The 27,855-nt window shown below is 48.6% G+C and overlaps 1 protein-coding gene across 1 annotated transcript; it reads right to left on the bottom strand.

Annotated features, from left to right (window-relative positions):
• Positions 1-23: 23 nt before the first annotated feature.
• Positions 24-27,466, bottom strand: LOC142765678 (tetratricopeptide repeat protein 8-like). The gene is made up of 10 exons (XM_075867108.1): positions 27,256-27,466; positions 23,748-23,927; positions 21,951-22,091; positions 19,816-19,986; positions 9,175-9,285; positions 7,823-7,962; positions 3,320-3,491; positions 2,117-2,239; positions 1,910-1,993; positions 24-227 (listed from the first exon to the last, which is right to left on the bottom strand). The coding sequence occupies exons 1-10, from the start codon at positions 27,448-27,450 to the stop codon at positions 123-125; spliced, it is 1,422 nt and encodes a 473-aa protein (XP_075723223.1). The 5' UTR covers positions 27,451-27,466; the 3' UTR covers positions 24-122.
• Positions 27,467-27,855: the final 389 nt, after the last annotated feature.

The raw sequence follows: 27,855 nt of genomic DNA, 5'->3' as shown, positions 1-27,855 counted from the left end.
TTGTTGTTGTTATTACCCGAGCGTTGGGTGGGACACTGTATTTTTTCTTTATTGCGCTTGCCACACTTAAACAAGGTAATTTATTTGCCCAATAAAGATGCAGTGGCGGCTCGTGGGTTGTCTCAGTGACTCTGGAAGAAGGCTTGCACTTTCTGCAGTAGATTTGCACTGGCTGCATGTTGGCTGCATTTGCTTGCGGCGCGAGCACATCCTTGGAGGTCTCCAGTCTGCAGAAACCAGAGCCTTGAGGTCAGTATGGTACAAAAAGCCAGCTGCACTTTAGCTTTGTGCACCAGCAATACGATTTCCGTGGCAGTGGTACGACCACCAGAGGTGCGGCAAAATTTTCGCGCTTAGCAAAGACCCTGCATATGGCATTGTATGAAGGGCTTGCCGATTGCTATGAAAATTGAAGTCTGTGAAAAACAAAGCACCTCTACAGTGGCTGGCGATTTAAAGTGTTGTGCTCTGTAACCAAGATAAAATGTTTACTATTTTAGTGATCAACAAGATGTATTTTGTGGCAATGCATCTCGTTCTTGCACTATATTTGGCGTGATACTTGAACCTATGATGCAATGAATTTTGAGTATAGCATCATTTGTCGAGAGGAAAACCAATATTTAGCTGGCTTTTAGTATTGTAAAATTTCAGGCCGTGTGCAGCGCATTAATTTTTGACTCGCGTTTGCTCGAGAGCTTCTGCTACTGATCGGCAGTGTTTGCCGACCATGCTCGATAAGTGTTGCAGGGCCCTTTAAAATATGCAACACGATTGCTTCCGGGGCCGTTTAAAAGCATAATGTAGGTAAAGGCTGCGCTTCAAAGCTAAGGACGAAAAAGAACTGGACTCGGACAAAGAGCCTGTGTTTAGTGGCGCAGCCTTTACATACAGTATGTTCCAACTAGCCCCTACGCATAGCTTTTACTTGTGTAGAGCACGCGAGCAGTTGATTTCGGTGTAACAGTCATCTAACTATACTCCGTTTCATACATCAGGTGCAACGCTGTGAAGGCTAGGCAAGTAGTCCGTAAAGAAAACACGAGGTGTTGCTCCGCGCGGTTTCGTAGGCGAGTGGTCTGACGCGTCGCTCCGGAGAGTTCACCGTAGTTTTGAAGTGCATGGGTTCGAATCCACGTGGTGCCATTTTTTTATAATTTTTGCGAGTTCAATTTGAAATGATTGATGTGCGAAGCTTCGAAAAAATTCGCGCAGGAGAGGTGGTCGAGGATGCAGAGCTGGACGCCATTTTTTCGAAGCTGCCACAACAAGGAAAAAAAACGGCGGCGCGGGTCGCGCGGAGAGTGAAAACCTGATACGAAAGCGACAAACATAAATTACCAACTCGCATATTTGGATTGTTTATCCGACAACACAGGCGTTTGTTTTTTAACCTGATGACAAATATGTATGCTGAGAAGTTTCCCGAGAAGCATTTATTGATTCTCGTACACCCCAAACGACGCACTACTTTTTGGTCGCGACAGTACACAGCGCAAACAAGAGCGCTAGCTTTGACAGCGTTGCACATGATGTATGAAACGGAGTATAGATTTGTCTTAAATGTGTTCCCTCTTCAAGCATGTAAGTGGAGCGTGAGTGGGACCTTGGAAGTGTGCACAATAAACATGTTGGGCTAGTTGGTTCGTACTGTGCAAAAGGTTATAACTCGGCAAAAGGCGTAGAAAACGTGGCACAGGAAAGTTCTAACCAGTACCTCTGGTTTTCACGTCGTGCGTTACGTCATTTTCTTTTTCGCGTTCTTGTAAAGTTGTGTGAAAGTCCTCCAGCGATCAAGAGGTGACAGTAGCAGCCGCTGATGCGGCCAACAAGGCATACCTTGTTGGCCTATTGCAAGGCATGCAATAATACCTACCAGCTTGCGAGCAGCATATTTGAAATTTCTTACCCGTTCAAGCACCAGTGCGTGATTATAATGAGCCTCGCACAGTTCCGGAGCCATTTCGCCAGCCGTAGCGAAATAAGTGGCAGCCTGCAAGCAACCATGGCATTGTTAGGGTGATTGTGAGGCGCGCCGCTTGAGCATGCTGTAACTTCAGCGCGGGCGTTCTGTGGCTGTAAAATGTTTGAACACAACCGTGCCGCGCCTTGTTACCTGGTCGACGTTGCCGCTGGTGAGCTCGAGGACCCCGAGGTTGTTGTACGATTCCGCGTGGCAGTTGTCGTAGACCAGTGCCAGCCGGAAGGCGCGAGTCGCCAGCGTCTTGTCTCCGGAGCTCTGCGCGAGGTGGGTGACAAAATGTTAACGTAGCCGCTTGCAAGCATTATGCGGTAGAACGACGGATAAAGATAACGAGTGGTGTATTCTGGAAGTCACTCAAGAAAAAAACGTCTGGAAGCTCGAGCTTCTGAGAAAGAACTTGTATCGAACGGGCCCCTCTAGCATGGCCATATGTATGACACTGTATACGGCCTAATAGTGATCTTCACGCGGCTTTTGCAAGCCACTCATATGTGCACAGAGTTAGCCAAGCTCTGTTATAACGCAGCGTTATATCGTCCTCGCCAGTTATTTCTTCATAAAACCCGTGAAATGTCAGCGCTAAGTGTTAGGCCGGGCAAGATATCGCGCTCTTTGACTACACACTGCTATCTCTGCTTGCGCAGTGGCAAATTTGGAAAACGAAGTGGAATCAGTTTATCGCGCACGATAATCATGCTAGACAAGGGAGAATGGACATGTGACTGGTGGTGGTTAAAAAAAGAAGGTGCCTAATCTCTGCAGCCCGGTAGTGAGCACGGCGCAGCGCTTGATGTGGCATGACCACCCAGGGCAGGTGACAATTCACAACGGATATCCCTCTCGTATCGACCAATGGAGACCTCATTTCATCGTGACATTGCAAGTGCAAACTGGCGGCGTCACGAATCGTGCCGTAAGGACTGGAATTACGAAGCTTGGAAACTTGGGCAAGTTGGTCGGACATATACGAACAGCGCAACCTAGAAGTAGTTACAGCGTGCGCAAACAATAAACAAGGATAGAAATAGCACTGTCTTCCAACAATGATTTCATAGCTGAGTGGTGTACATACAGCGTAACTATGGAAGCAATAAACAAGGATAGAAAAGAGCGCTGACTTTCACCATTGTTGAAAGTAAGCGGTCTTTTTCTATCCTTGTTTATTGCTTCCGTAGTTACGCTGTAACTACACTTCTAGGTTGCGCTGTTCGTATATTCAGTATAGACTGGAAACGTCGGAAGAGAATAACGCACTTGTTTCAGATATTTGCATTTCAGAGGGACTACGCATCGTGATATAACAAATCAGCGATGCCTAATGAAGAAAAAGCATACCAGTGCGACGAGTCCCAGGTTGTACCAGACGTCGGCGAGATGCTGATCTTCGGCCAGGGCCAGCGCCCGGTCGAAGCAGGCGAGCGCCATGTCGTACTGCTGCGCGTAGAAGCAGCACAGCGCCAGGTTGTTGTACAGCTCGGCCGTCGGCATGCCCAGCTGTAGAAGGCGCCTGCGCGTGTTTCCGGGTGCTTTATAATGGGGTATACATATTGCGTTTGTTGCCACTGCGCATGCGTCGTAAACGCTGTCTCGTTAGGGGTAGCGCACAACGAATTAACCTGTGAGTAACCTCTGGATAACCTACTTATAACGAATTTCGGTTATAACGAAAATTGTTATAACGAATATTTCGATGTACTGGGCTTGTAACGAATTTTGTGGCGAAGCTTTACTAATTCAAGTAACGAAAGCGAGCGGAGCTGCTTGGTAGGGATCCATGGTGCAATATGGGGGCGTGCAAACAAGAACATAAGACAGGCACATCTGCCGTGCCGCAGGAGCATGACCCGCCAACTTCGCTGCGCGGCAGCAAGCTGAACTTTAACCATTGCGAGTAAAGTTGAAGTGCTCGCCTCGTTTTTTTTTTTTTTTGTTTTTTTTTCGGCTTTCATGGAACTTGGCTCAGTGTTCGGTTCCCCGGCATGACTTGCCGGGGAATCAATACAGCTTTGCACGTGGAGAACGTGCCTTGGTGTTGTGTGCACTGTTGTGGCAGCCCACGACACAACACTTCTAACCTCGCCGGCGCTTCCGTGGGGTCGCTTCTCCCATCGCGGAAGGGCAACTGCGCACAGCAAGCGTCTCGTTTTGGCGCGCTAAGCTGACGGCGCGGCGCCGACGTACCCTACGCCGACTGCAGAACGCGGTCTGCGCGTGTCGCACGCCGGCGAAACACTTTAAACACACTGAGTCACCCGCGCCTTCTTGCCGCGCCTATCCTCAAATTTCCCGGAGCTTGCCGCCAGAGCCAGGCTAGGCGTTGTCGTCGCTCCGCAAACTTGACCTTTGCTTCCCCAATCGACTGTCGTGGAACGTGTGGGGCCTCGAAATGAGAACTCCGCACTCGGAACACACGGACGGCGCAGTCGGGCCGAACCAAGAAACGCATTTATTCAATTACATTTAGAACGACGATACCGTCACCCGAATCAAGTACATCAGTTGTGATCAACACGCTATAAAACAACCTTACACAACGTTCCACAACACTCAGCAGCTTAATAAACACAAGGCGGCGTAGCCAACGCTCGACTCGCAACGAGAGCCCGCGGCACCGTGCTCACGGACCCACCGCGAGAGGCGACCGATCGCACCAACCACCACACGCCAAAAGGACCGCTCATCTGTCATCTCGCATGTGCTGCCACTCATGCTTGCCGCCAGGCCTCACTGTCGACGCTACCGCGCTAGAGCCACTGGAAAAAATTTAAATTTTTTCCAGTGACTCTATACCGCGCTAACCATGATGATGATGATCATCATCATGGCAATAACCGCTCGCGAGCACAACACTACCTACCCCTCGATAGTTGTGTACCCGAAGTGCATGGCCTATGCGCGAAACACGTGCGCCACGATTCGCAAACGACTATACCGGGGGTGTTAGCACACCCACCACAAACTGCAAGTTTGATTGGTGAGTGCGAACCCAGGAGCTTGATAAATATTTCTTCCGTTGCGACTTTTGTTTTTTTCGTTTTCTATTAGGGACGAAGCTCCTTAGCCCTTTGGACCCTGGCGGTGTCAATTGACACCACCGCATAACATTTCCACTCATATCTCGGAAACGTAACCAATACTGCTCATTCTTGGGGGCATAGTTCTTCAATAATCCCCACTGCAATTGACACCAATATTGCGGCACATTTGTTGAGGTAGTAGCCACAAAAAAGAAGAAGCGCGACCGAGGTCTTCCGTGAAGCCGAGGCGCGTAAGTTGAGGCGGGTAAGCGCCATTTTCGGGACGACATACTGAAGCTGCTTCAGTGAGTATTAGGCTAAAAAGTAAGACGTTGGTTTCCATTTTGTGTACATCACTGACTGGCAGAAAAAAAGAAGCCATTTTTTTCATTTTCTAATCACTGGGCCCTAATTACCTAATTTGATGTCACGTTAATTAATCCAAAAGTTCTTGTACCACTGACTCAATTTTTTGTTTGTGGTGTTCTGAGCTCCTAACTTAGAGAAAAACGCACACAAAAAGTGTATCCGACCAAAACAAAAAAGTCGGGGCTGAAAGGTTTAGAATGTGGGTCTGTCCATCCTCCGACGGTGTATGTAGCCACCGGTGGCACATACCCGAAAGAGCGGTCCTTAGAATGTCCGCTGGATGGCGACACTTGTATGTAATGAATACATCATGAAAATATGTGAGATGGCTGTACTTGGAGTAGGGTGGCTAGAATGGCCACCCTACTTGGAGTGTTTACTAGATAGACGGACGGAGCTACGCACAGACAGAGGGTGGACGCACGGACGGACGGACATATGGAAGAACGGACGCACGGAGGGACAGATGCACCGACGCTCACACGAATGGATGGACGCATGGACGGACAAGAGCAAGAACGAATGGGCGGACGAAAGCACGGACGTACTGACGAACGCTTCGCCCCACCAATCATCAATCACTCCGTGGATATGCTGTGATTTTTTTTTCTTTCAGGTGCAGTTTCTATACAATCGGCTCACAGTCCACCGCGGTGGAGCAGCTGCTATTGTGCTCGGCTGTTGAACCCGAGGTCGCTGGTTCGAAGCCGCGGCCTTCGCATTTCCACGGAAGCAAAATGCTTGAGGGTCGTGCGCTAGCTGCGTGACGTCAGTGTATACGTCAAAGGACGCCGGAAACTAGAAATCTCAGCAGCCTTCCTCTACGGCGCCTCTCGTAAGTCATAATCTCATTGTGGGTTCGGTACGTAAAGCTCCGGATATTATTAATCCACGACGACCTCTCTCATAATCATATTGCGGTTTCGGAACGTAAAGCTCCGGATATTAATAATCCACGACGGCGTCTCTCAAGATCACATTGTGGTTTCGAGACGTAAAGCCCCGGATATTAATAATCCACGACGACGTCTCTCATAATATTGTTTTGGTTTCGGGACGTAAAGCCCCAAATAATATTAATCCACGACGGCTTCTCTTATAACCTCATTGTGGTTTCGGGACGTAAAGCCCCGAAATATTATTAATCCACGACGGCGTCTCTCAAAATCACATTGTGGTTTCCGGACGTAAATAATTATAAATAATAATAATAATAATAATACGTTTATTTCATCATCATTGTGTACATGATGACAGGGGCCCGCAGTAAAAGCTGCAAAATCCGAGGATCGTTCCAATGAAAACTCAAAAAAAAAAAAAACAGCTTGACTGAGCTGCTGACCCCTAACTTGGCGAACAGCAAGGATTCGAGAATAAAAAAAAAACCACAACCAAATGTGCATAACATAACAGAAAAAGAAAAATGAAAGACACAATACAAGGAAGTACACTTTTAAGGCACAGAAATCGCGAGCAAACAGATAACAGGAATTATGAGAGAAAAAATGATAACAACTCTTTATTTGTCAATGTTTCAAGGGGTGCGTTTTTAGCTGCGAAGCTATTGAGCAGTCGCGGAAGCTGGTTTTCCAGGGTTTGCGTGCCGTAAGTTGTTCTGTATGTTTGAACGTGCCATATATCTGTATTTCTTGTTCTGCATATATGTTTTCGCGGCTCTAGCAGAGCAATCTTACGAAGTAGAAATGTACTATACTTGATTTGACGCTTGAAGGAATGACAAAGACGATACTCATATAATTTAGTTACTCGCACAATTTTGCGCTTGGTAAAAAGTTCGGTTGTTGTGTGCCAGCGAGGAAGGTTTTCCATTACGCGTAAGAAGCTCTTTTGTAGGACGTGTAATTTGTTTAGGTTTTCTTGTGTCGTGGTGCCCCAGACTAAGTGACAGTAGTTTAGATGAGAATAAAACAAAGACTGATAGGATCATCGTGTTCAGCGGCAGCATCTCATGTTTTCTGTACCGGGATATTATTAATCCGCTACGGCATCTCTCATAGTCACGTTGTGGTTTCGGGACGTAAAGCCCAGGATATTGCTATTGCGTGGAGCTGTGACCACAGCGTGTGCCCGCGAGCGCAAGGAAATGTGACCGTCGAAGATGCACTGGCCGTACGCGTATTTGTATGAGCCGTTTTTGCAATGGTTGATGACCTGTCGGTAATCAGCCGTTCCTGCTTTGGCAATCTAATGTTTTATCAAGGTCACTTGTCATTTCACGTTGTCCTTTTAATTGTTGCATGATGTGAACGCAGGTCCTTGCCTGTAGCAGGTGAAATGTTGCTCTGCCACGCATTTGAACAATGATCCGATTTCCAACACGGTCGGGGGTAGGAAAAAAAAATGGGAGGGGGCATTTCGTAGTGCGATATTAAGAAAGTACGTCCAGTTTGACGTCAAGTGCATGGACTGCACCAGCAAGATACAGACGCACCTGTAGAATCTGAGAGCCATCTCTGGCTGGTCTGCGTAGAAGTGATGCGTCGCAACGCAGGCGATAGCCTCCACGTTCACTGCGTCCTGTGACAGCAGCTCCCGGTAAAGCTTGGCCGAGCGTTGCAGATCGTGGAGGCCCTGCAATGTCCACAGTACGGGGCGCCGTGTATATAACACTTCGTACACCCGGCTGTATGTAGACTTCGCAAAAGCTTGCCCGCGTTCGGCATTAAAAAAATAATAAATGAGGGAGCGGGTCATGATGCCAAAATCAGCCAATGACCGTGGACGTTGGGTTTATGGCGCTGTCATTTGGGCTTACGCGGCATCATTTGTCGAGAGCAGAGAACAATTTCTAGCTGGCTTTTATAATTAATTATGAAATTCAGGCTGCGCGCTGCGGTATAATGTTTGGGTGGCGTGTTTTCGGGAGCATCGCGGCTACCGATCGGCAGCGTTTTCTGACGATGCTGAAAATTGTTGCAGAGCCCCCTTAATTTCTCAATTCGTATAACTCAGCCAAAGGTGTGTGTGATTTTCCTTTTTCTCACTTTATTTTAGTGACGTCACTTCCGTGACGGAAATGACGTGTGTTAAATATTGGTGCACCCTGGCATGAAATACTTCCGTGTTAAAAGTAAAACCTGGCTTGCACAATCTGCATGCTTTATTTCCAGCGAAGCCCGAATTATGCCATGGTATTACAGCACTTGCAGAGACAAGCGCTTTCCTAAGCTGGCATCTATAACCAGTCAGGGTGGTCCATAGTTTTTATGGTGTTCGACTGCCGACCCAAAGTTTGCGGGATCGAGGTGGAGAAGAAAATGCCCGAGCCCCGTGAACTGAAATAATGGTGCACATTAACGAATCCAGGTATAGTCAAAATTTCTGGAGCCCTCCACTATATACGTCGTCCCTAATAATCACATCGTGGTTTTCAGCTAAGTTGGTACCTGTGACGCTCTTGGATGCACAATCATACGCGTGTGCAGGCTGTATGCCGCACGCGCGTATCACTTCGAATGTTTCCTACATTTTTTTTCGTCACTGTGTGTACGCTTGCGAAATAATTGCAACACCTAATTTGCAGATTCCTTACCTTCCCCCTCTCTCGTCTACGAAGGCAAATTACCAAGAAGTCATGTTCACGCGCCAGTGCGCATAAGTATTACAAGTGGTATATCTAACTGCTGCGTCTCTAACACGTCATCGAGAAAATGCAAAGTATAAATGAACACTTCATTACACGGAGATGTTTGGAAGTTGAAGGTCTTTCTCAATTTCGTTCGAAAAATCGCAACTGTTATTAAGCTCTCGAAGATGTTTCGCTTGTGTATACTGTATGCCTACCTCGTAGACACGTGCCATGGGTGCCAGCAGAGAGGCTTCGTTCGGAAACCTGTCCAAACCACGCCTGTATGCTTCCACAGCTGCGAGTGGCTGATCCATTTGCAGCTGAACCTGTAACGCACAAGTAAGCACTCTAATCCTTGAGGGGAAAAAAATGAATTGACATGCACACTGTGAAGGTGGTGCCGGGAAGCTGCAGTATTGGCCGATGAGATAGATCAATGTGACGTTGTAAGCTTGACCGACTGAACAATACGGTATACCCGCAATGATTGACGACAGTCACATGCACTATAGTCGCTTACAACCTAATAAGTTCAAGCTTGGCCTGCAGAACGACGGTACGCTTGTCAATTACCTATGCAAGAAAGCCTTGCGTGTAAGCTGGTTTCCTTTACAACCATGTAAGTACTTTTTTTCTGAGCTAATGTAAGTACCACGTACATCGAAAACTAAAGGTTAGTCGTTACTGCCTAAAATGTGACCTCTAGCCGAGTGATGTCGGAATATCCGACGAAATTTGATCGGACGTTCAAGTTCTCTACATAAAACCATGGGAACGAAGATGTGTATCTTCCTCCTAAGTTTTCTACCTCTATGGCAAGACTTGAAGAGGTGTTTTCCTCTGTTCGAACGTTATTGATGTCCACTGTCGGAGAATAATTTTTTATAAACCTTCCTGAAGCATGCGAAAAGTACGTGACGTCGCATGAACCTTGGTGGCCCGCGCCCGATGATCTCCAGTGAGCTTCTAGAATAAAGAGACCACCCAAGTGCACTTGTAGTGCAACTCTCAGTGCTTTTCTCAATAAATGTTTTTCCACCACCGCCACGTTGCATAGATGAACTAATGTAAAAATTGGCAGTGAATCGAATGCTGATGATGGAGCGAAGCTCCATCATTGGATTGGATTGGATAAACTTTTATTTGGTCCTCCAAAACACAGATCACTGTGTTGCGGGCAGCTCCCACGTGGGGACTGAGATGACAAGCTCCTCAGCCGCCTCGCGGGCTTGGTGGACAGCCCAGAGCTGATCTGCCAAGGACGAGCTGCGGATTGCCGCCTCCCATCTGGCAGAGGTGATGTGCGATAAATGAGCGAATGTGGTGCACTGCCAGAGCATGTGTTCTAATGAAGCTATTTCCCCACAATGTGGACAAAGATTACTTGGGTATAGGTCAGGGTACATGATGTGTAACATTTTCAAAGTAGGGTACATCCGCGTTTGCAAAAGCCTTAATGTAAGTGCTTGGGGCCGGGTTAGATTTTTGTGAGGTGGAGGGAAAATCCTTCTAGACAGGTAGAAATGTTTAGTGAGCTCGTTATATGTTGTAAGAATTTCCCGGTTATCCCCTTCACAGGTAGAACGCATCCCCGGGGAGGCGCGGTTGGAGAGTTCTCGCGCCGCCTCGTGTGCTGCTTCGTTGAGATTGGGAGGGGAATCGTTGATTTGTCCAAGGTGAGCTGGGAACCAACTCAGAAGATGATGTGTTATGTTCTTGCCTTGCAGTATTTTCAGCGTTTGTTCACAGACCGTCTCAATGTGCCCGAAATTGAGCACGTTATGGTCGAAATTCTCCCTGGAAATATATCACAACAAAGCGTATACATGCTCAATGTATACAGTAGTCCCAGCCACCATAGACAAAGATTCACACGCTTGTTCCAGAAAGCTGTCCGCCTCGCGGGGCCTAACCCGCTAGTGATTGCAGGCGATTTTAACGCTGCGCATAGCGCCTGGGGCTACACGTACGACACACCCAAAGGTAACGAGCTTTGGAAAAGTGCGAATGACATGGGCCTTATTCTCATTACGGACAAGGCCTTCCCCACTCGCACTGGTACGTCCACGCAAAGAGATACTACGCCGGATCTATGCTTCGTCAAGAATATCTCCGACGCCCACTGGTCCAACCTCGCGGTAGATCTCGGTAGTGACCACTTCATATTGGCTGTACACCTCCCCACAGTAAGCAGAAAGACCAAGTCGTACACGTGGGTCGACTGGGACCTCCTTCGTAAGACCCGCGCAGAACGACCTCCTCCCGATACCCCACCGAGCCTCGAGACGTGGACGGCCCAGCTCAAAGCTGATGTAAACAAGGCAACGAAAACTATCAGCACAGACCTTCCAACCGAAAGGATGGACAGTCGTCTCGCCCACCTACTAGAGGCCAAACAGTCTCTATTGGCCCGGTGGAAGGGCCAGCGCCTTAATCGGAGGTTACGCAAACGCATATCTCAGCTGAACAAGACCATGATGGATCACTGCCGCATCCTTTCAAAACAGCAGTGGGACGAAATTTGTAATTCGATTGATGGTCAGGTTCGAAATGGCAAAACGTGGAACTTACTCAAACACCTCCTCAATGAAACCAACACCCGCACAAATCAGCGTCATTCGATCGTGAAGATACTTCATCAGGCTAAACGAACAGTGTCACCGGAAGATGTTGTCAAGAACCTCGTGGAAAAATATCTCCCGCTCCCCACGGGCCCTGTGACCCCTCACCCTGATTACTCTGGCAGCGACAACACTAACTTAGACGCCGAGTTCTCTATTGAAGATGTGCGCCGAGCTCTCCATGAGCTCAATGGCCGCTCAGCCCCTGGCCCCGATGGCATCACCAACAAGCTCCTACGCAACCTGGACGATTCTTCCGTCACTTACCTCACTGACACTATCAACGAGATATGGAAAAAGGGTGAGGTACCCGATGCTTGGAAACTAGCTCACACGGTTCTCATACCCAAACCGGGAAAGGCGCCGAGCCTAGATGACCTACGCCCCATATCTCTCACGTCGTGCGTGGGCAAAGTGGCTGAGCACGTCGTCCTCAACAGGGTTGGTCGATACCTCGAAGATAACGACTACATCCCGCACCACATGATTGGCTTCCGACCAGGGTTATCCACTCAAGACGCCATGTTACTCCTAAAGCATCAAATTCTAGATGGCGGAAACACTCGGGACACTCGTGCAATACTCGGTCTCGATTTAGAAAAGGCCTTCGATACCATAACGCACTCGTCAATCTTGAAAGCGATCGCAGCCCTCGGCCTAGGTCATCGATTTTACTACTTTATCCGCTCTTTTCTCACTCGGCGCAGAGCCGTCCTCCGCGTAGGAGACCTAGTGTCGGAAGAAGTGGAGCTCGGACAGCGGGGCACTCCTCAGGGATCCGTCCTCTCACCCACGCTCTTCAACCTCGTGATGATCGGGCTTTCCGAACGACTTTCAAAAATAGACGGGCTAAACCACACTATCTATGCGGATGATGTAACCATATGGTGCTCCACAGGGTCGGATGGCTTCATTGAGTCCGCCCTGCAAGAGGCTATCGACACCACCGAGTCTTACCTCGACCACACCGGTCTCAGGTGCTCACCTGCGAAGTCGGAGCTGTTGATATATTTGCCCAAACGCCGGGGTGCCAAGCCCAAAGGGTGGAAACCTCCGGCGGAACGCAATATCACCCTCCACACCAGAGATGGTCGTACTATACCCAGGGTAGACACCATCAAGGTCCTCGGCATGATCATCGAGTCCCGCGGAACCAACACCCAAACAGTACACAAGCTCAGGGCTAAGACTGAGAATGCCATACGACTCGTACGTAGAGTAGCCAACAGGCACCATGGCCTCAAAGAAGACAACCTGCTGCGTCTCGTACACGCGTTTGTTTTGTGCCATTTTACATACGTTGCTGCTATACACAAGTGGCTACGGGCTGAGCGCGATCAACTCAATGCGCTTATTCGCAAGGTGGTCAAACGAGCCCTTGGCCTCCCTATCACCACTCCAACGTACAAACTCCTCGAGCTTGGCGTACATAACACGCTAGAAGAGATCGCCGAAGCTCAGGAACGTGTGCAATTGACCCGACTCACTACAACCAAGGCGGGCCGCCATATTCTGCGCGAGCTCGGCTTCTTCTCCTCGAGGGCCAGGGACCCCCCAGAGTTGACTCTAATTCCCCGTGAAATCCGCGACCTTATTACGATCGCTCCCATACCACGAAATGTACACCCCGAATACAACAGAGGCAGGCGCCTTGCGCGGGCGACCGCCATTCTCAAGCGCATAGACATGGAAGCGGACAACGTCTCCTTCGTGGACGCCGCTGCCTATCGCAACAACCAAGTCTTCGCCGCGGTCGCGGTATCATCCGCGCAGCAGACTCTTAACTCAGCCACAATCCTCACCCGAAACCCCGAAGTAGCGGAGCAAGTAGCTATAGCTATAGCTATGCTTGACAGCAAACGGGAATTCATCTACAGCGACTCCAGGCCGGCCATCAAAGCCTTCGAACGCGGAGTCATCTCCGACCAGGCGTTACGTATCCTGCGCAATGCGGACCCGAGTGCCCTGAAGCACCACACTGTCATCTGGTTCCCCGCCCATCTCGGCCAGGTGCCGGGTGCCCTATCCAACCTCAACGAGATCGCCCATGATGCAGCGCGCGCACTTACCGACCGCACTGCCACAGGGCAACCTCATCTTGCTGGGTTGGATACCATTCGGGATGCACCAATTACGTACAATGAAATTACAAAGCACTTTTACTTGGAACGCCGCATTTTTCCACCCCCACATCCGAAACTTAACCGACCACAGGCATTAACCCTACGCCTATTACAGACACAAACGTACCCAAACCTTGCCACGCTTCACGTTTATTATCCCGATGCATACCCCAGCGACACATGCCCATCATGTGGACACACAGCGACACTCGAACACATGCTCTGGGAGTGTAGAACAACTCCTCCCGACTCTACCTCAAGCAAGTGGGAGAGGTCCCTCAGGAGCTCACTTCTCGCCGACCAGCGATGGGCCGTCCAGCAGGCCCACGAAGCGGCCGCCAGGTACTCCCTGTCGGTCCCTACGTGGGAGACGCCCGCTACGCGCTAAGCGCGTCCTGCAGGACCGAAATAAAGTTTTTTTCATTCCATTCACAGACCGTCCCCTTGGCGAACGCCCGTAGTGCTGCCATGGAATCACTGTAGACGACTTCAATGTTATCCATCTTGAGTGCTAAGGCGATGGCCACTTGTTCCGCAATGATTGGGTCTTTCGTCCTGACCGTCGCTGAGTTGATGACATGGCCAGCCCCATCGACTACCACTGCCACAAACGCTTTCCCATTGGCGTAGGAAGCCGCGTCAACAAATACGACCCCTCGTTCCTCGTTTGAGACTTGACGAAGTATAGTCCTGGCCCTCGCTACTCTTCTTCCGACGTTGTGTTCTGGATGCATGTTTCTCGGTATAGGAGATACCGTGATAGTCTCCCTGATGTTGTCAGGGATATCATTGTAATTGCGTCTGATTGCTATTGGGTGTTGGCCCAGCTCCTGCAGGATCATTCTTCCCGACCTTGTAGTAGATAACCTTGCAAACTGTGCTCTCTCTTGGGCTTCTGCTATTTCTTCGAGCGTGTTGTGTATGCCAAGCTCAAGCAGACGCTCGGTGCTGGTATGTATGGGTAGGCCCAGGACCTTCTTGATAACTTTCCTGAGGAGCGCATTCAGTGTCTCGGACTCTGCTCTTGACCAGTTGTGCATTGCTGCCTCGCATGTGAAGTGACTTAGAACAAACGCATGCATCAACCTGATGAGGTTGTCTTCCTTGATCCCATTTCTTTTGTTGGCCACTCTGCGTATGAGGTGCACCGCACTGTCTGTTTGCCGAGTTAACTTGGCTATAGATTTGCTGTTGGCGCCGGTAGACTTTATCAGCATTCCCAGGACTTTGATGGAGTCGACCCTCTGGATGGCATCCCCTTGATTTGTACGGAGGTGGATGTCTATCTGGTTTAACGGCTTCCATCCCCTGGGCTTCGGTCCCCGGCGTGCAGTCCGATAAAGCAAAAGTTCTGACTTACTCGAGGAGCACTTGAGCCCGAAAGGGCGAAGGTAGTCTTCTACAGTGTCAATCGCCTCTTGCAGAGCGCTCTCAATCTTCCCCTCGCTTCCACCTGTGCACCAAATGGTAATGTCATCTGCGTAGATGCTGTGCTTCAATCCTTCAATGCTCGATAATTTCTTTGACAGTCCAATCATGGCAATGTCGAACAGCATTGGTGAAATCACTGCCCCTTGTGGCGTGCCCCTTGCTTCTAGTTCGATTGCTGCGGTCTCAATATCTGCAATCTTCATCACGGCTTTCCGATCTGTAAGAAAGGACCATACGTAGTCATAGAAGGCTTTCCCTAGACCAAGCTTGGAAATTGCTTCGAGTATGAATGAGTGGTGGATGTTGTCAAACGCTTTTTCTAGATCTAGGCACAGAATGGCTCTCACGTCTCTGGTTTCATTGTCAATGACCTGGTGTTTGATAAACTTCAATGCATCTTGTGTGGATAGCCCTGCCCTGAATCCAACCATATTGTGTGTATATATGTCGTTATCTTCCAAGTACTTGTTTATCCTGTGCAGTATGGCATGTTCTGCGACCTTGCCGATACATGATGTCAAGGATATTGGCCTCATGTTGTCCAAGTTAGGGGGCTTTCCTGGCTTAGGAATAAGGATCGTGCTGGCCAGCTTCCACTGCTCTGGCACCCTGCCTTCTTTCCATGCGGAATTGATCATATCCCTCAGGGTTTCAATTGAATCGTCATCAAGGTTACGCAGGGCCTTGTTTGATATACCGTCCGGTCCAGGGGCCGACCTGCCGTTGAGATCATGCAAGGCTATTCTGATCTCCTCGATGTTAAAGTCGCCCTCAAGACCTGGATTTGGCGTGCCCTGGTACTGTCTACTTGGTGGTGCCAATCCTCTTTTGATTGGGAGGTACTTATGCACGAGCTGCTGGACAACTTGCTGTTCTGTAGTGCGCCCTATCTCTTTATGCAAAATTCGAGCGATAACATGCTTTTGATTTGTTTTGGTGGTGTTTTCGTTGAGGATATGCATTAAGATATTCCATGTCTTGCCATTGCGCATCTGACCATCGATGGAGTTGCAGATTTCGTCCCATTGCTGCCTCGATAGTGCGCGACAATGTTCCTCGACTGATCTGTTTACCTCAGCTATCTTCTTCCTCAGTCTTCGGTTCAGGCGCTGACCCTTCCAACGGTTCAGTAGTGCTTGCTTTGCCTCAAGAAGATCAGCGAGCCGGCTATCCATTCTTTCAACCGGAAAATCTGTGGTAATGGTGGAGGAGACGGATTTCATGTCATCTTTAATCTGTTTGACCCACTGCTTCAAGCCTTGTCTGTGGCCATCTTGTTCCCTTTCCATCCTTATCTTCCTGAACTTATCCCAGTCTGTGAAGTGGAATTCTCTCTGCTTTTTACGCTCCATGGAGAAGGTAGTGGCAAGAATGCAGTGGTCACTCCCTAGGTCTACAGCAAGGTTCATCCACTGGGCCTTCTTGATGTTCCTTACAAATGTAAGGTCCGGGGTGGAATCCCTGCAGCAAGATGTACCAAGCCTTGTTGGTAGGCTGGGGTCTGTGATTAGGGTGAGATCAAGTTCACTGGCACTTTGCCAAAGTCGATTTCCTTTCCCAGTGTTGTACTTGTAACCCCATGTATGATGAGGGGCGTTGAAATCACCTGCTATGACGAGTGGACATTCCCCGGCGATATTAACAGCTTTCTTTAGAACAGTCTTGAACCCTTGCTTTTGTTCCTTTGGACTGCTGTATATATTAAGAATGAAAATGCTCTGACGGTTGCTGGTACCCGGCACGATCTCTACCAAGACGTGTTCCAACCGGCCTGCTTCTATCTTGAGGTCGTGGGTTACGTGCGCTAGTTTGTTGCATACGAAGGTGCAGACTCCCCTCCCTTCAGTATCCCCTATTACAGGCCGGAATCCAGGCAACGTTGCTTGCGATGAAAGGGTCTCTTGTAATAATATAATATGAGGCTTTTCTTGGCTGCTCCTGATATACTGCTGCAGGGTTGCCTTCTTTTTAAGGTAACCTCTACAGTTCCATTGCCAGATACGAAATGCTTCACGTAGCGCTGCCATCATGGTTATTACATGGGCGGCCAGAGCCTGATGCTGCACCTGTCGACAGGTTTGGTACCACTAGTATTGGTGGCCGAAGGGGTGAGTTTGGTGCATGAGGAGGCCTTGCTGTATTGTGCAGATATGCTTCGACCTTTGTAATGCGCAAAGTCATATGCTCTTCCAGTGCCGCCACGCTTGATGAAGCTCCATCATGAGCATTATGAAATGTTTATGAAATGTATATGCAATGGACTACGACGGTGCCAGGTGGCCACCGGGGCGCGCCAGCGGACGCTAGTCGCGTCGGTAGCGCCTCGCGTGCCGCGTTTTGCTTGCGTGGCGTCGCTGTGCCCAGCGTGTCTAATCGTGCAAAAAGAGAGACGCGCGCATCGCGTTCGATTCTGTCCGACCCGGTACCAATGGGCACAGGCGTTCGCCGAACACACTTTGGAATTCATAAAGTGACGGACGGATGCGCCGACAGACAGATCAGACGGACAGACAAATACAAGGGCAGATGGTCTTGATGATGATGATGATATTGTCTTTCTGATGATGCTCACCTAATAAGGATTATGGACCAATAACCTGGTGGCAGGACGCCACCATGCTTTTCGTGGTAGTTGTTGTATCTATACATATAGTGTTCACGTGATGTCACTTCCCCCGTTGTCGCCCTCTCCCGCCATGCCCGGGTACCTCGCTGGGTACCTACGGCAGTTCGCGTGCTGCAGCGCGGTTTGTTGGGGGCTCGTCATCTGCTACTGTGTACGATGTTGAAAAGGAAGCATTGTGGTTTTTTTGTTGTTGTACTTTAACGAGCTCGCTTGTTCACTCGATACAAGACCGGAAAATCAAGATGTGCGACACGTATACCAGCCACCGCGTACACCGGCTGCTTGCCACGACGTATACGAGGGCCCATTATCCCGCTTTCCCGACAAATTACCTGGCCCAAGAACAAGTGAAAGCCCAAAGTCTCTCGAGCCGCAATTCAAAGAGTATAATGAGCGAAGCACAGCAACTCCCATCGAAAAGTAGCCGTGCAGAGCTAGGCAAGTTTACAGGAGATATAATATTAATATATTGCTGCGGCCCACGCCACCAATGTAGCAGCACCTCCCCTCCCCCCTCCCAGTGTTTTAAACAGTGCTAATGTTGAGCCTCTTTGATTAAAATTTGGGGAGACAGCCAAGGAAAATATTATGCGAGGCAGATAGAGGCTTCGCGTAGTGCGTGCCGCGGTAATGCCGGTCATCACTCTTTTTTTTTGTGCATGTTTTGACATCTTTTTCACCTTGTATTTTACTTTTGTTGTACGATGTACAGTTGTGTCCATGAAAATAGTGGAGACTGTGTTAGGGTATTAATTGACCATTTTTTAAATATCCTGACCCTCAACTCGTACCGATCGGCTATACTTCAAAGTAAACTAATATTGTTTCGCATCCATTTTCACAGTTTGTTTCAATGCAATACCCGAATTTCCACGACCGCCATCACGATTTTAGCCGCCTCCCTGACACGCTGACTATGCACGCAGTGGTCACGGACAAGTTTGTATGTGCAGTAATCAAGGTAGGCTATCTGTCTGCAGGTAAGTGCTTGGCCATGACACTTACCCGTAATGAAGTTACACCTGAAGACACAAATATCACCGAGTTTCTTCTAGTTGTTTTTTTTTTAATCCGCGCGAGCCATACTCGCCGGTACTTTTCGGAAAATTGCAATGTGGCGTTCTTAATTTTCAGTAACAACTTTCGGCGAAGAAACACCCCGAAGCTCTGCTCCTTCTTCGTGGACTGCTAAATCAACTTGCCTCACTAGCAGCTCATAATTCCTCAAACTTGAATTGTGAGGCAAAACTAGAGGGGCGCAAGCACGAGGAGACAACACGGCAGCGGTGGGCGACGCAGTCGGTAGGTACCCGGGCATGTATGTGGCACCTTTCGGAAGTGACGAAAGGACGCTGCGTGACGCACATGCACACTATGTATAATCTGTATCTAGCCGAGTGTGAACGTTCTGTAAAGTGTTACCAGCGATAGTGAATAATCATGGAAGCTTAAAGCTCGTATCGTATTGGCATCTTAGATAGATAGACAGACGGACGGACGGACGGACAGACAGACAGACAGACAGATATTAGATAGATAGATAGCGATGATCGATTTCAAGTTCCCAGCTCCAGACCACCGTTCTGCTCTTTTTTAGCGCTCGTGTATTATTTTGAAGATATTTATGTCGATGCTCAATAGACTTTCTGAACCAAACACAAACGAACGTACGCCTACAGACACACAAGCACACACACACACACACGGGTACACGCACATACACACCTACACAAAGTTATCAGCTGATGCGAGCACTGAGGGATACTGTGGATCCTTTTCCAAGCATATTCGGTCGAGTTCTTACTTCGGGTTTCTCGAATATGTAGGAAAAGTCTTGTCAATGGAACACTAATGTTGCTATGTCACTCGAAAAGCTTGACTTAACTGCGTTCAACCGCGACATTTTTTTTTTTTTACGCAAAGACGACACAATTGAAGGCGGAAACCCAGCGAATATATAAGAGGCTTTCGCCAAAGGCATACACATATTTCTGAGAGAAGCATGCGAGTACCATGCACGAAGGGCCGCGTGTGTGGACGCGCACACACGTATACCTTGGCCAGCCAGAGGAACGTCCTCGGCTGCGGGTCTCCGGCTTCCGCCGCCTTCCTGAACTGGTGTTCGGCCTCGCGCAGCATGCCCAGTCTGAGGAGACAGCGACCGCGCTGTAGTGACCACCAGCCGCAGCAGTCGGTCGACCTTTCCTGGCTGGCCAATTCCAGCGCCTGCGGGACATGTATGCGTGCTGAAGGGACCACGGGATGGCGGAAGGCTGAATAAGGCGAATGGGTCAAGTGGACGCCCGTAAGGTGGCTAAAGTTCCGTGTGAGTGAGAAATTATTTTCATTCATATTTTCACGTGGTCGTGACGTGGTAGAAGGCAGTAGGCGGCATGTTCAGGATGACACTTTTTATTTGGCCGAACTCGGCATGGTCTCGGTGTGCTACACACCGGCAACTTCACTAAGCGAAATGCAAAAGAACACTCGTTTCAGATTTTGGTGCAAATTCGAGAGTTTCTATCAGCGGTCAAAGTCAGTGCTTAGTCCTCTTATTCTGCGTGGCTCATAATCATACCGTGGTTTAGATTAAACCCATTGCCCTTTAGCTCATGCATATCCTTTTAGCTCATGGAGCGCGCGGGAAAGGGAGAGAGAATAAATTGGAAGAAAGGCGGGGTCAACCAAAATCGTAGCATCCGGTCTGCTACCTTGCACAAGGGGAGGAGGAATATAGGCGAATAAAGATGAGAAGTAAATCGAAGAAAAAAGTAGGCGTGAATGAGGAAAAACAAAAACCCACGGGACCTACGTCGTTGATGACGTCATGCTGTACCCTCGCCACATGCCGCAATCATGACGTCACAAATGTTCAATATCTGTGAAGACGTCACTTGGCATCATGCGACGAGATCCTCGTGACACGGGATGAGTTGCATCTTCGTTTGCTCAAAGACGGGCTGATCCCGAATTCAATGTGGCACCTCGTCAGGTGGAGCCCACGAAACACAAAAACGTCTCCAAACGGTTAGACAGCTTGTGGTCTGCGAGAAGACCTAAAATAGACATTTTTAATATCAAATTTGCACCTAAAATGCGAATGTATGCTGCTTTCAGCATTTGCAACTGCTGCAATGAACTAGAGTATCCTTCCCAACGAGTTCATGTAGTCTACTTCAAGACGTTTTTAGACATTATGTTCTGAAATGCGAGCGCGCAGCAGTTTCAGAGACAGAGAGAGAGGGAAGGGGGTAGTATGCAATCTACTGAAAAGGCCAAGGTAACCCAAGGACGAGGATGCATAGTTCTATGTATCCTCTTTGAGGTAACCTAACGCATGTCTCTCATGCTACAGCTCTTGACGTCTTGCAAGAAGTCTGGTCTCCCTATCGGGAGACTGGAAAAGATGGTGGATATAGTGGAAATAATGCTGGTTATGCTGAAAATTGTGGTGATCATAGTCTACAGTGGCGGATGGCATGGTGTACGTTAGACGGTATGATGGAAAGGACGGTGGATGATGGTGAAGGGTAGCAAGAAGAGAGAGAGAGAATAAGGATGGAAGAAAGGCAGGGAGGTTAACCATAGCTGAGCCCGGTAGACTATGTTGCAATGGGGAGAGGGTAAGGGGAATGAAATTCAGACAGGAAGAGAGAGAAGGAGAGAAATGTCACTCATGCCGTCGGCAAGACGGCAGTTACGTGCTTAACATAACAGACGGTGAGTCACATCCGTGTCTTAATCAATTGAGCGTTGCATTAACTTGTATGCGCGGTTCCATACACCCAAAATCTTGCCGATGGTGAAGCCATGATGGTGCCGCTTGCGTTCTCAAGCAGCAGACTTCCGAAGGCTTGCGAGAGCTGGAGTGATGGTGTCAAGCGGTTGCAACACGCTTTGAACTGTCGGTGTCTGCATCTTGCTCAGCAGCACGCGCATAGCAAGAAAATAATGGATATAGTGGTAGCATATACTGCGCCCCCTATCGCGCGAATGCTGGAAAGTACCGAGGGAACATCACGCGACTTTTCCGCTAGGAAAAAGGCGCGTGCGCCGCGGCATGTTGAAAAATGACGGGTTGAAGGTTGTGGTAACTTGATGCGCATTCTCTTTCTTTCAATGGAAGCCTACAGTAGTCGGTTCATATCCCAACCAGAGATGATGCATTTTGTTCGTCCGTCATTTCTTACCTGTCTGACATCACCCCGCTGGTGGTAGAGGAATCGGAAGAGTGGTTTGGAGAGCCACGGCTTGTCGGGCCAACCCGAGGCCGCCGCTCCCAGTCGACCAAACTCTGGCACGGCCGCTGGCGCCGCAGTCGTCGGCCTGGCCTGCACGCCCGCAAGGGTAATCTAATGTTTCGTCCTTGACTTTTGTTACGCAACGCACAGGTGGCCGGAAATGAGTGTTATGAACCCCGGTGACTCGCACTTTATACCGCAACGCGCTGCAATCATCATGCCATGCGCTTAAACAAACTCGCCCACTCCTGGCGGACTCCTCGCCTGCCCACCGCCGTATTAACGCCTGTGATGATGATACAATTACAATCACACGGAAGTGACGAGCGTGGACAGATATATCCAAGCAATGACCACGTGGTCGTATATATTATATATGGCCCTATGCGTATTTTGTAAAGTGCACCGTTTTCCAATAATCGATGCTCACCCGATCGTGGGTTTTTCGGCAGTAACTCGACCCTGACAAGGAAATTTCATCTTTTATCGAGGTCGCCTGTCAAATCGCGTTGCCACGTTTCATTCTCGTATTCCATTGTTCCACGCGTGACTGTCATCGCGACCTGTAGGAACTGAAGTGTTGCGATGCTAAGCGCGGGGGTGGAGGTCCAATACAATTATCAGAGGGTGTTGCCAATAGCCCGTAATGGAAGAAGGAAACCTAATTGAGGCCTGACCGCACGTACGCGCTGCAGTGCGTCAGCGCGCGGCTTTCTGACACGGCGCCGCGCCTTCTTCCTTAAGGAGAGAGTGGGCACGCAGCTTCGCGTAGCCACACGCCCTCTCTCTCCATATAGAGATGACGTTGCGCCGCGTCGAAAAGCGATGCGCTGACGCGCTGCAGCGCGTCCATGTGGTTAGGCTTTTAGGCGGGGAATGATTGAGTGATGCCATAGAGAGAAAGTGGTATGCGTCAGGTGCACGCCAAGCTTCACAATCATCTCTGTCGGGAAAAACAAAAAAAAAGAAATAAGGACACGGACACGAGAGAGGACACGAAGACAGGACGGGCGCTAGTCCTGTGTCGTTTTCTTCCTTGTGTCTGTGGCGTAATTTTTCACTCTAGAGAAATTATTGCCAGTTCTAAACACCAACTAAAGCCCTCGTTACCGCTTTGTCTCTTGCAGGCATCGCTCTATGCATTTTCATGATAGGAGAAGTGCTTCTATAGGCTTATTTTTTATTGAGTAAAGTACTCTGTGGAGTTAGCTTGATATAATCAAGTCAAGTTATTGAATGGTTGGATTGAATTACATGGTTAGCATATTACAGCAGGCGATCCCCGAGTTTCAAACTGACAGGACGACCTTCTACGGTTACATGGAATGCGTAATTACGAAAAAGTACAACAAAAGTACACCAACGTGTGAGCAAAGATGAACGAGCTCCATTAGCAATAACAATAAGACCAATACATCACATGATGGTAATACTCACTATTAAAAAAAGACATGGAAATAGCTAAGACAGATTCACGAACAGCTCTACATGACAGATGCAACTCGTTTCGTTATCAGTGGTATCATTCATACCACTGATACCACTGTCTCATATATGAAAGATGAGTGGATTGATGAATGGGTGGATTGGTTAGTGAATGGATGGATCGATGGATGAATGGATTGGTGGAGGAACATATGTATACGGGCTGGTGGTCTAGGCATGTGAATTCGGCAGATGTGTACAAGGAGACGAATAGTAAATCACCACGTATCAAACTGCAAGTGCGCACGCATTCGCACGCACCGTTCTTCCTCCAGCCGTGTACAGCGCCCTCTCGACTCCCTGCTGCGTGGCTGTGCGAGACCGGGGCCGTCGTCTCAGTCCGGTCAGTGGACGGCCCTCGCGCGTCATCGGCCGGCCGCCGCCGGTCGGCGGAGGTGGCGCCCTCAGGGACGTGCCCGGACGGCCCGTCTGCGCAGTCGCCTGTGAAGTGTGCGTCAGTCAAGATTTCAAACACGTGGGCCGCATTCGGCCTGCAGCAGATGCCTTCCTCACGGCCTGGCCCTCACATGACTGTCTTTGTCCCGTGTTATTATTATTATTATTATTATTATTATTATTATTATTATTATTATTATTATTGGGACACTGACGTGAAAGAAATGAATCGGTTTGAATTGATCAATTGTACTCTTAAAAGAGAGGAAGGACGAGAAAAGTGAGCCTTGTTACTGTCTGCTTCAGTGAGCGACACCTCCACAGTAGCTCACAAGGGATGGGGGTGAGGAGGGATAAAAAGGGGTAGGAGTAAAGGTGTAGAAAAGAGGAAGAAGAAGAAGAGAGGAAGAGACGTGAGGTGGTAAGCCAGAGCGAGCTACAACAAACTGAGGGGATAGAAGAGATAGGAAAGATGGGAGCACGGTCACTGGAGTCCGAGAACGGGGCACACCTGCGAGAGCTCCTTTCGGCGTCGGTAGATGACGTAGAGCAAGTCCAGTCGGTCAGAGCTACACTGTCGTCGTCGTCGAAGGTCGTAGAAGGGTAACGCTGTTATTTGCAACATCATAGGCTAATAATGAAGGGGAAAATCAATATCAAAGTTTCGTTCTTGAATTTCGTGTCGAAATCTCCGCGCATGACGTCACATACAAATTTCAAAGCGCATATTTCGTGCTTTGTCGACGTTGGCTCACTGAAATTTCCTGAAACTTGGTATATTAAACCAAGCCCCATCAGAAGGTGATGATCGGGAGCTATACACCTAGTGGGCGCCTTCAAAGTCAATGACGTCACGGTGTTCGTTGCCGCACTTTCAACGTGACGTAGCCAGCCGCATTTTTTTTTTGCGCGTTTTCTCGTTTACCAAGCGTCTTCTCGAGGGAAACGTGGCGATTTCGAAATTGTGAAAGGGTAGTCTACTAATGCGAAAAAGAAATAGTTTTTAAGGTCGAAGTCCGTCCGTCGGCGTCGTGCGCCGTAGCCGCCGCTGGTGATGACGATGAAGAACAAGTGCGTTCCAGAGGTACAGTGTGTCCAATCCCCATGTGGGTATGAGCCAAGATCTCCTAGGAGACAAGACCACACATTCTCTTTCTGCTATCACGGCACAGCACATGCAAGGTACCTACTTAGTGCCATGACGATGAAGATGATGGCGATTAAGATCACGGACAACGACTGGCTGTAGAGTTCCTCTGTTAAATTTTTATCTCAACAAATGAGGATTTTCATCAACTAACCTATGTGTAGTTTGCAATGAACCGGAATCAATAGATCACTTTCTTCTCACATGCCGCCGCTTCGCCTGACTGCGCCGAATATTTCTTGAAAGACCGATTGGTATGCTCGGATTGCCAGTCAATACATCCACCCTATTATCGTTTGGAGCCAGTCAGTTGGGTGTGGGCCGCAGTGCTATTCTGTCGGCGCTACATAAATTCATTCAGGCAACCGGAAGGATACGCTGCTAGTGGTACTGCCAGATATATCCAATTCTTTCTCCCCCTTCCTCATTCTTGTTAATTTGTTTTATATATTCTGGTTTATCGCATTCTTCTGCAATTTTTTCACGTTTTTTCAAAGGAACATTATTATTCTTTCTATCTAATTTCTCTTTATTTTTTTAGCAAGCGTTGCAAAAAATGATCTATTATGAGATACAGTGTGGCCAATCTCCCATGTGGGTATGAGCCAAGATCTCCTAGGAGACAAGACAAGACTGGCTTGGGCAGTAGAGGACGTCTCGATATGCTCTGCGATGCATTTTGTATGACTACAATCGGGGACAACTTCTGCGGCAATGAAGGGAAGGCTATGGAACCTAAACTGGCGTGTGCCACCGCTGAAGAACATAGTCCCGCAAATGCGTCTGTGTTTTCAGCGCTAAAAATCATTGAAAAAAAAAATTTCTTTATTTTCTACGGAATGATGTTTACAAAGAAACGCGGCATGAACCAAGGATATAATATCATTTGTTTCGCTTTATGAAGTGTCAGTTCGCGTTTTTGCACGTTTGAAAACGTCGCACGTTTTAGGTGCATATCTCACAGACAAAATGGCGTATTCGCCTTTAGTATACAGTTAGAGTGGCTAGAATGGGGCTAACATTGTTTTAATGTTGGTGGTAGTTAACTGGGACAGTCGGCATGAGCACGACAAAACTGTCTGAAATAACTCGTTTACTTATTCGGCAAGGTTTATTTTATTCGGCCTACTCCTACCACACAAGCATCACTAAACCAAAAAGCCAAGCTAATATTCCTCTACTCGTAACAATTGCGTGAAGTTAAGCGGCTGTGCTTGTTTCCTAAGTTTTTATCATTCGCGCATTGCTGCGACAGTCATTGAAGAAGTTCATCGTCACTCTGACCGCGTCAACCACCCATTGGCTGTCTACCCAGGAAAGACCCTCACCTCTGCCCATTAGCATTCTTTTTTTATCGAAACAGCAAAAGACTGGAATGATCTGCCAACCGACGCCGTTCTCATCTCCAGCCCCATCCATTTTCACGAAGCAATCTAACACATTATGTACTAAAACTCTTTACTGACCACCAGTGACATTGTTCACAACAAATGCCCACCCCTCATGTAAAACCCCTGAATAGGGGCCTTTGAGTTATAACAAATCATCATCATCATCATCAGCCTGACTACGTCCACTGCAGGACAAAGGCCTCTCCCATGTTCCGCCAGTTAACCCGGTCCTGTGCTTGCTGCTGTCAATTTATACCCGCAAACTTCTTAATCTCATCTGCCCACCTAACCTTCTGTCTCCCCCTAACCCGCTCCCCTTCTTTGGGAAACCAGTTAGTTACCCTTAATGACCAGCGGTTATCCTGTCTACGCGCTACATGCCAGGCCCATGTCCATTTCCTCTTCTTTATTTCAACTATGATATCCTTAACCCCCGTTTGTCCCCTAATCCACTCTGCTCTCTTCTTGGGTGCGGCGATGGCGTAGTGCTTAGAGCATCCGCCTCGCATGCAAGAGGTCCGTGGTTCAAATCCCGGTGCCGCGCAGTTCCCAACCGGATTTCAAAAAAATATCCGCGTGTTGATGGAACTGCATTAAGAGGCCTGGGGTGCGGCCTCACCGGTAACCACCGCCGGGAACGCACTCCCTCACCAGAGAAGGATTGGCCACCCTGGTGCAGTATATTTATTTTATAACAAATAAAAATAAATAAATAAACTGTTCGCGCTCTGTGTTGCGGGGTGCCCAGTAGCACGTTGCAGCCATAACCAAACGGAACTGCAGCCTCTCTCTCAGCACTTTCTGCAAAGAATATATAGTCCGAGTGTCGGTATACCTGATTGTCGAGCAACTCCTCGGCGAGCGACTGCAGCCCTTCGAGCTCGAGCTCGTCGAGCCACGCGTGCTGCGTCAGGGCGAGCATGCCGAGCCACTGGAGTTGCTTGCTCGAGGGCTCCTGCTCGCACATCTCGGCGCACTCGGTGAAGTGGCGCCGACGGTAGAGGCTCAGCGCCCGCTGCACCAGCTCCATGCCTGCCGCCGAGCCGCCTGGTCTGCGCGTGTGTATACATATGCGCACATGCGATGTGCATCTTAAGGTCAGATAATTATGTGCGTCTCAAGGACAAAATATGGTTAAATAAAACAAGAAAACATGTTATGCACTATTTATTTTATTTATTTAGTACATACTGCGAACCATAAATGGTCTAAGCAGAAAGGGCACATCACATAAAAAAAAAACAGGAATAACATGCACCATACATAATGCAATTCACTCTACTTAGTTGACAATGAATTGGGATCACAAAATTTGTTCCAATCAGACACTGTCCGTGAAAAGAAACAATACATAAAGACATCAGTTAAAGAGAAGGCTCGCACACCATATGATATAAAAAATGCAAAAGTGTGCTTTAAGAGGCTGTAAAAGATA

Source organism: Rhipicephalus microplus, chromosome 6 (assembly GCF_043290135.1).
Source record: "Rhipicephalus microplus isolate Deutch F79 chromosome 6, USDA_Rmic, whole genome shotgun sequence".
Classification (NCBI taxonomy): Eukaryota; Metazoa; Arthropoda; class Arachnida; order Ixodida; family Ixodidae; genus Rhipicephalus; species Rhipicephalus microplus.
The sequence above is the reverse complement of the archived record's forward strand: the minus strand, read 5'-3'. Positions and strand labels throughout refer to the sequence as shown.

Coding starts and splice junctions, on each gene's coding strand:
- LOC142765678 (XM_075867108.1), bottom strand. CDS start 27,450: ATGGAGCTGGTGCAGCGGGCGCTGAGCCTCTACCGTCGGCGCCACTTC. Junction 23,928..27,255: donor AGGAGTTGCTCGACAATCAG/GTATACCGACAC, acceptor CACACTTCACAG/GCGACTGCGCAGACGGGCCG. Junction 2,240..3,319: donor ACCTGGGACTCGTCGCACTG/GTATGCTTTTTC, acceptor CACCTCGCGCAG/AGCTCCGGAGACAAGACGCT.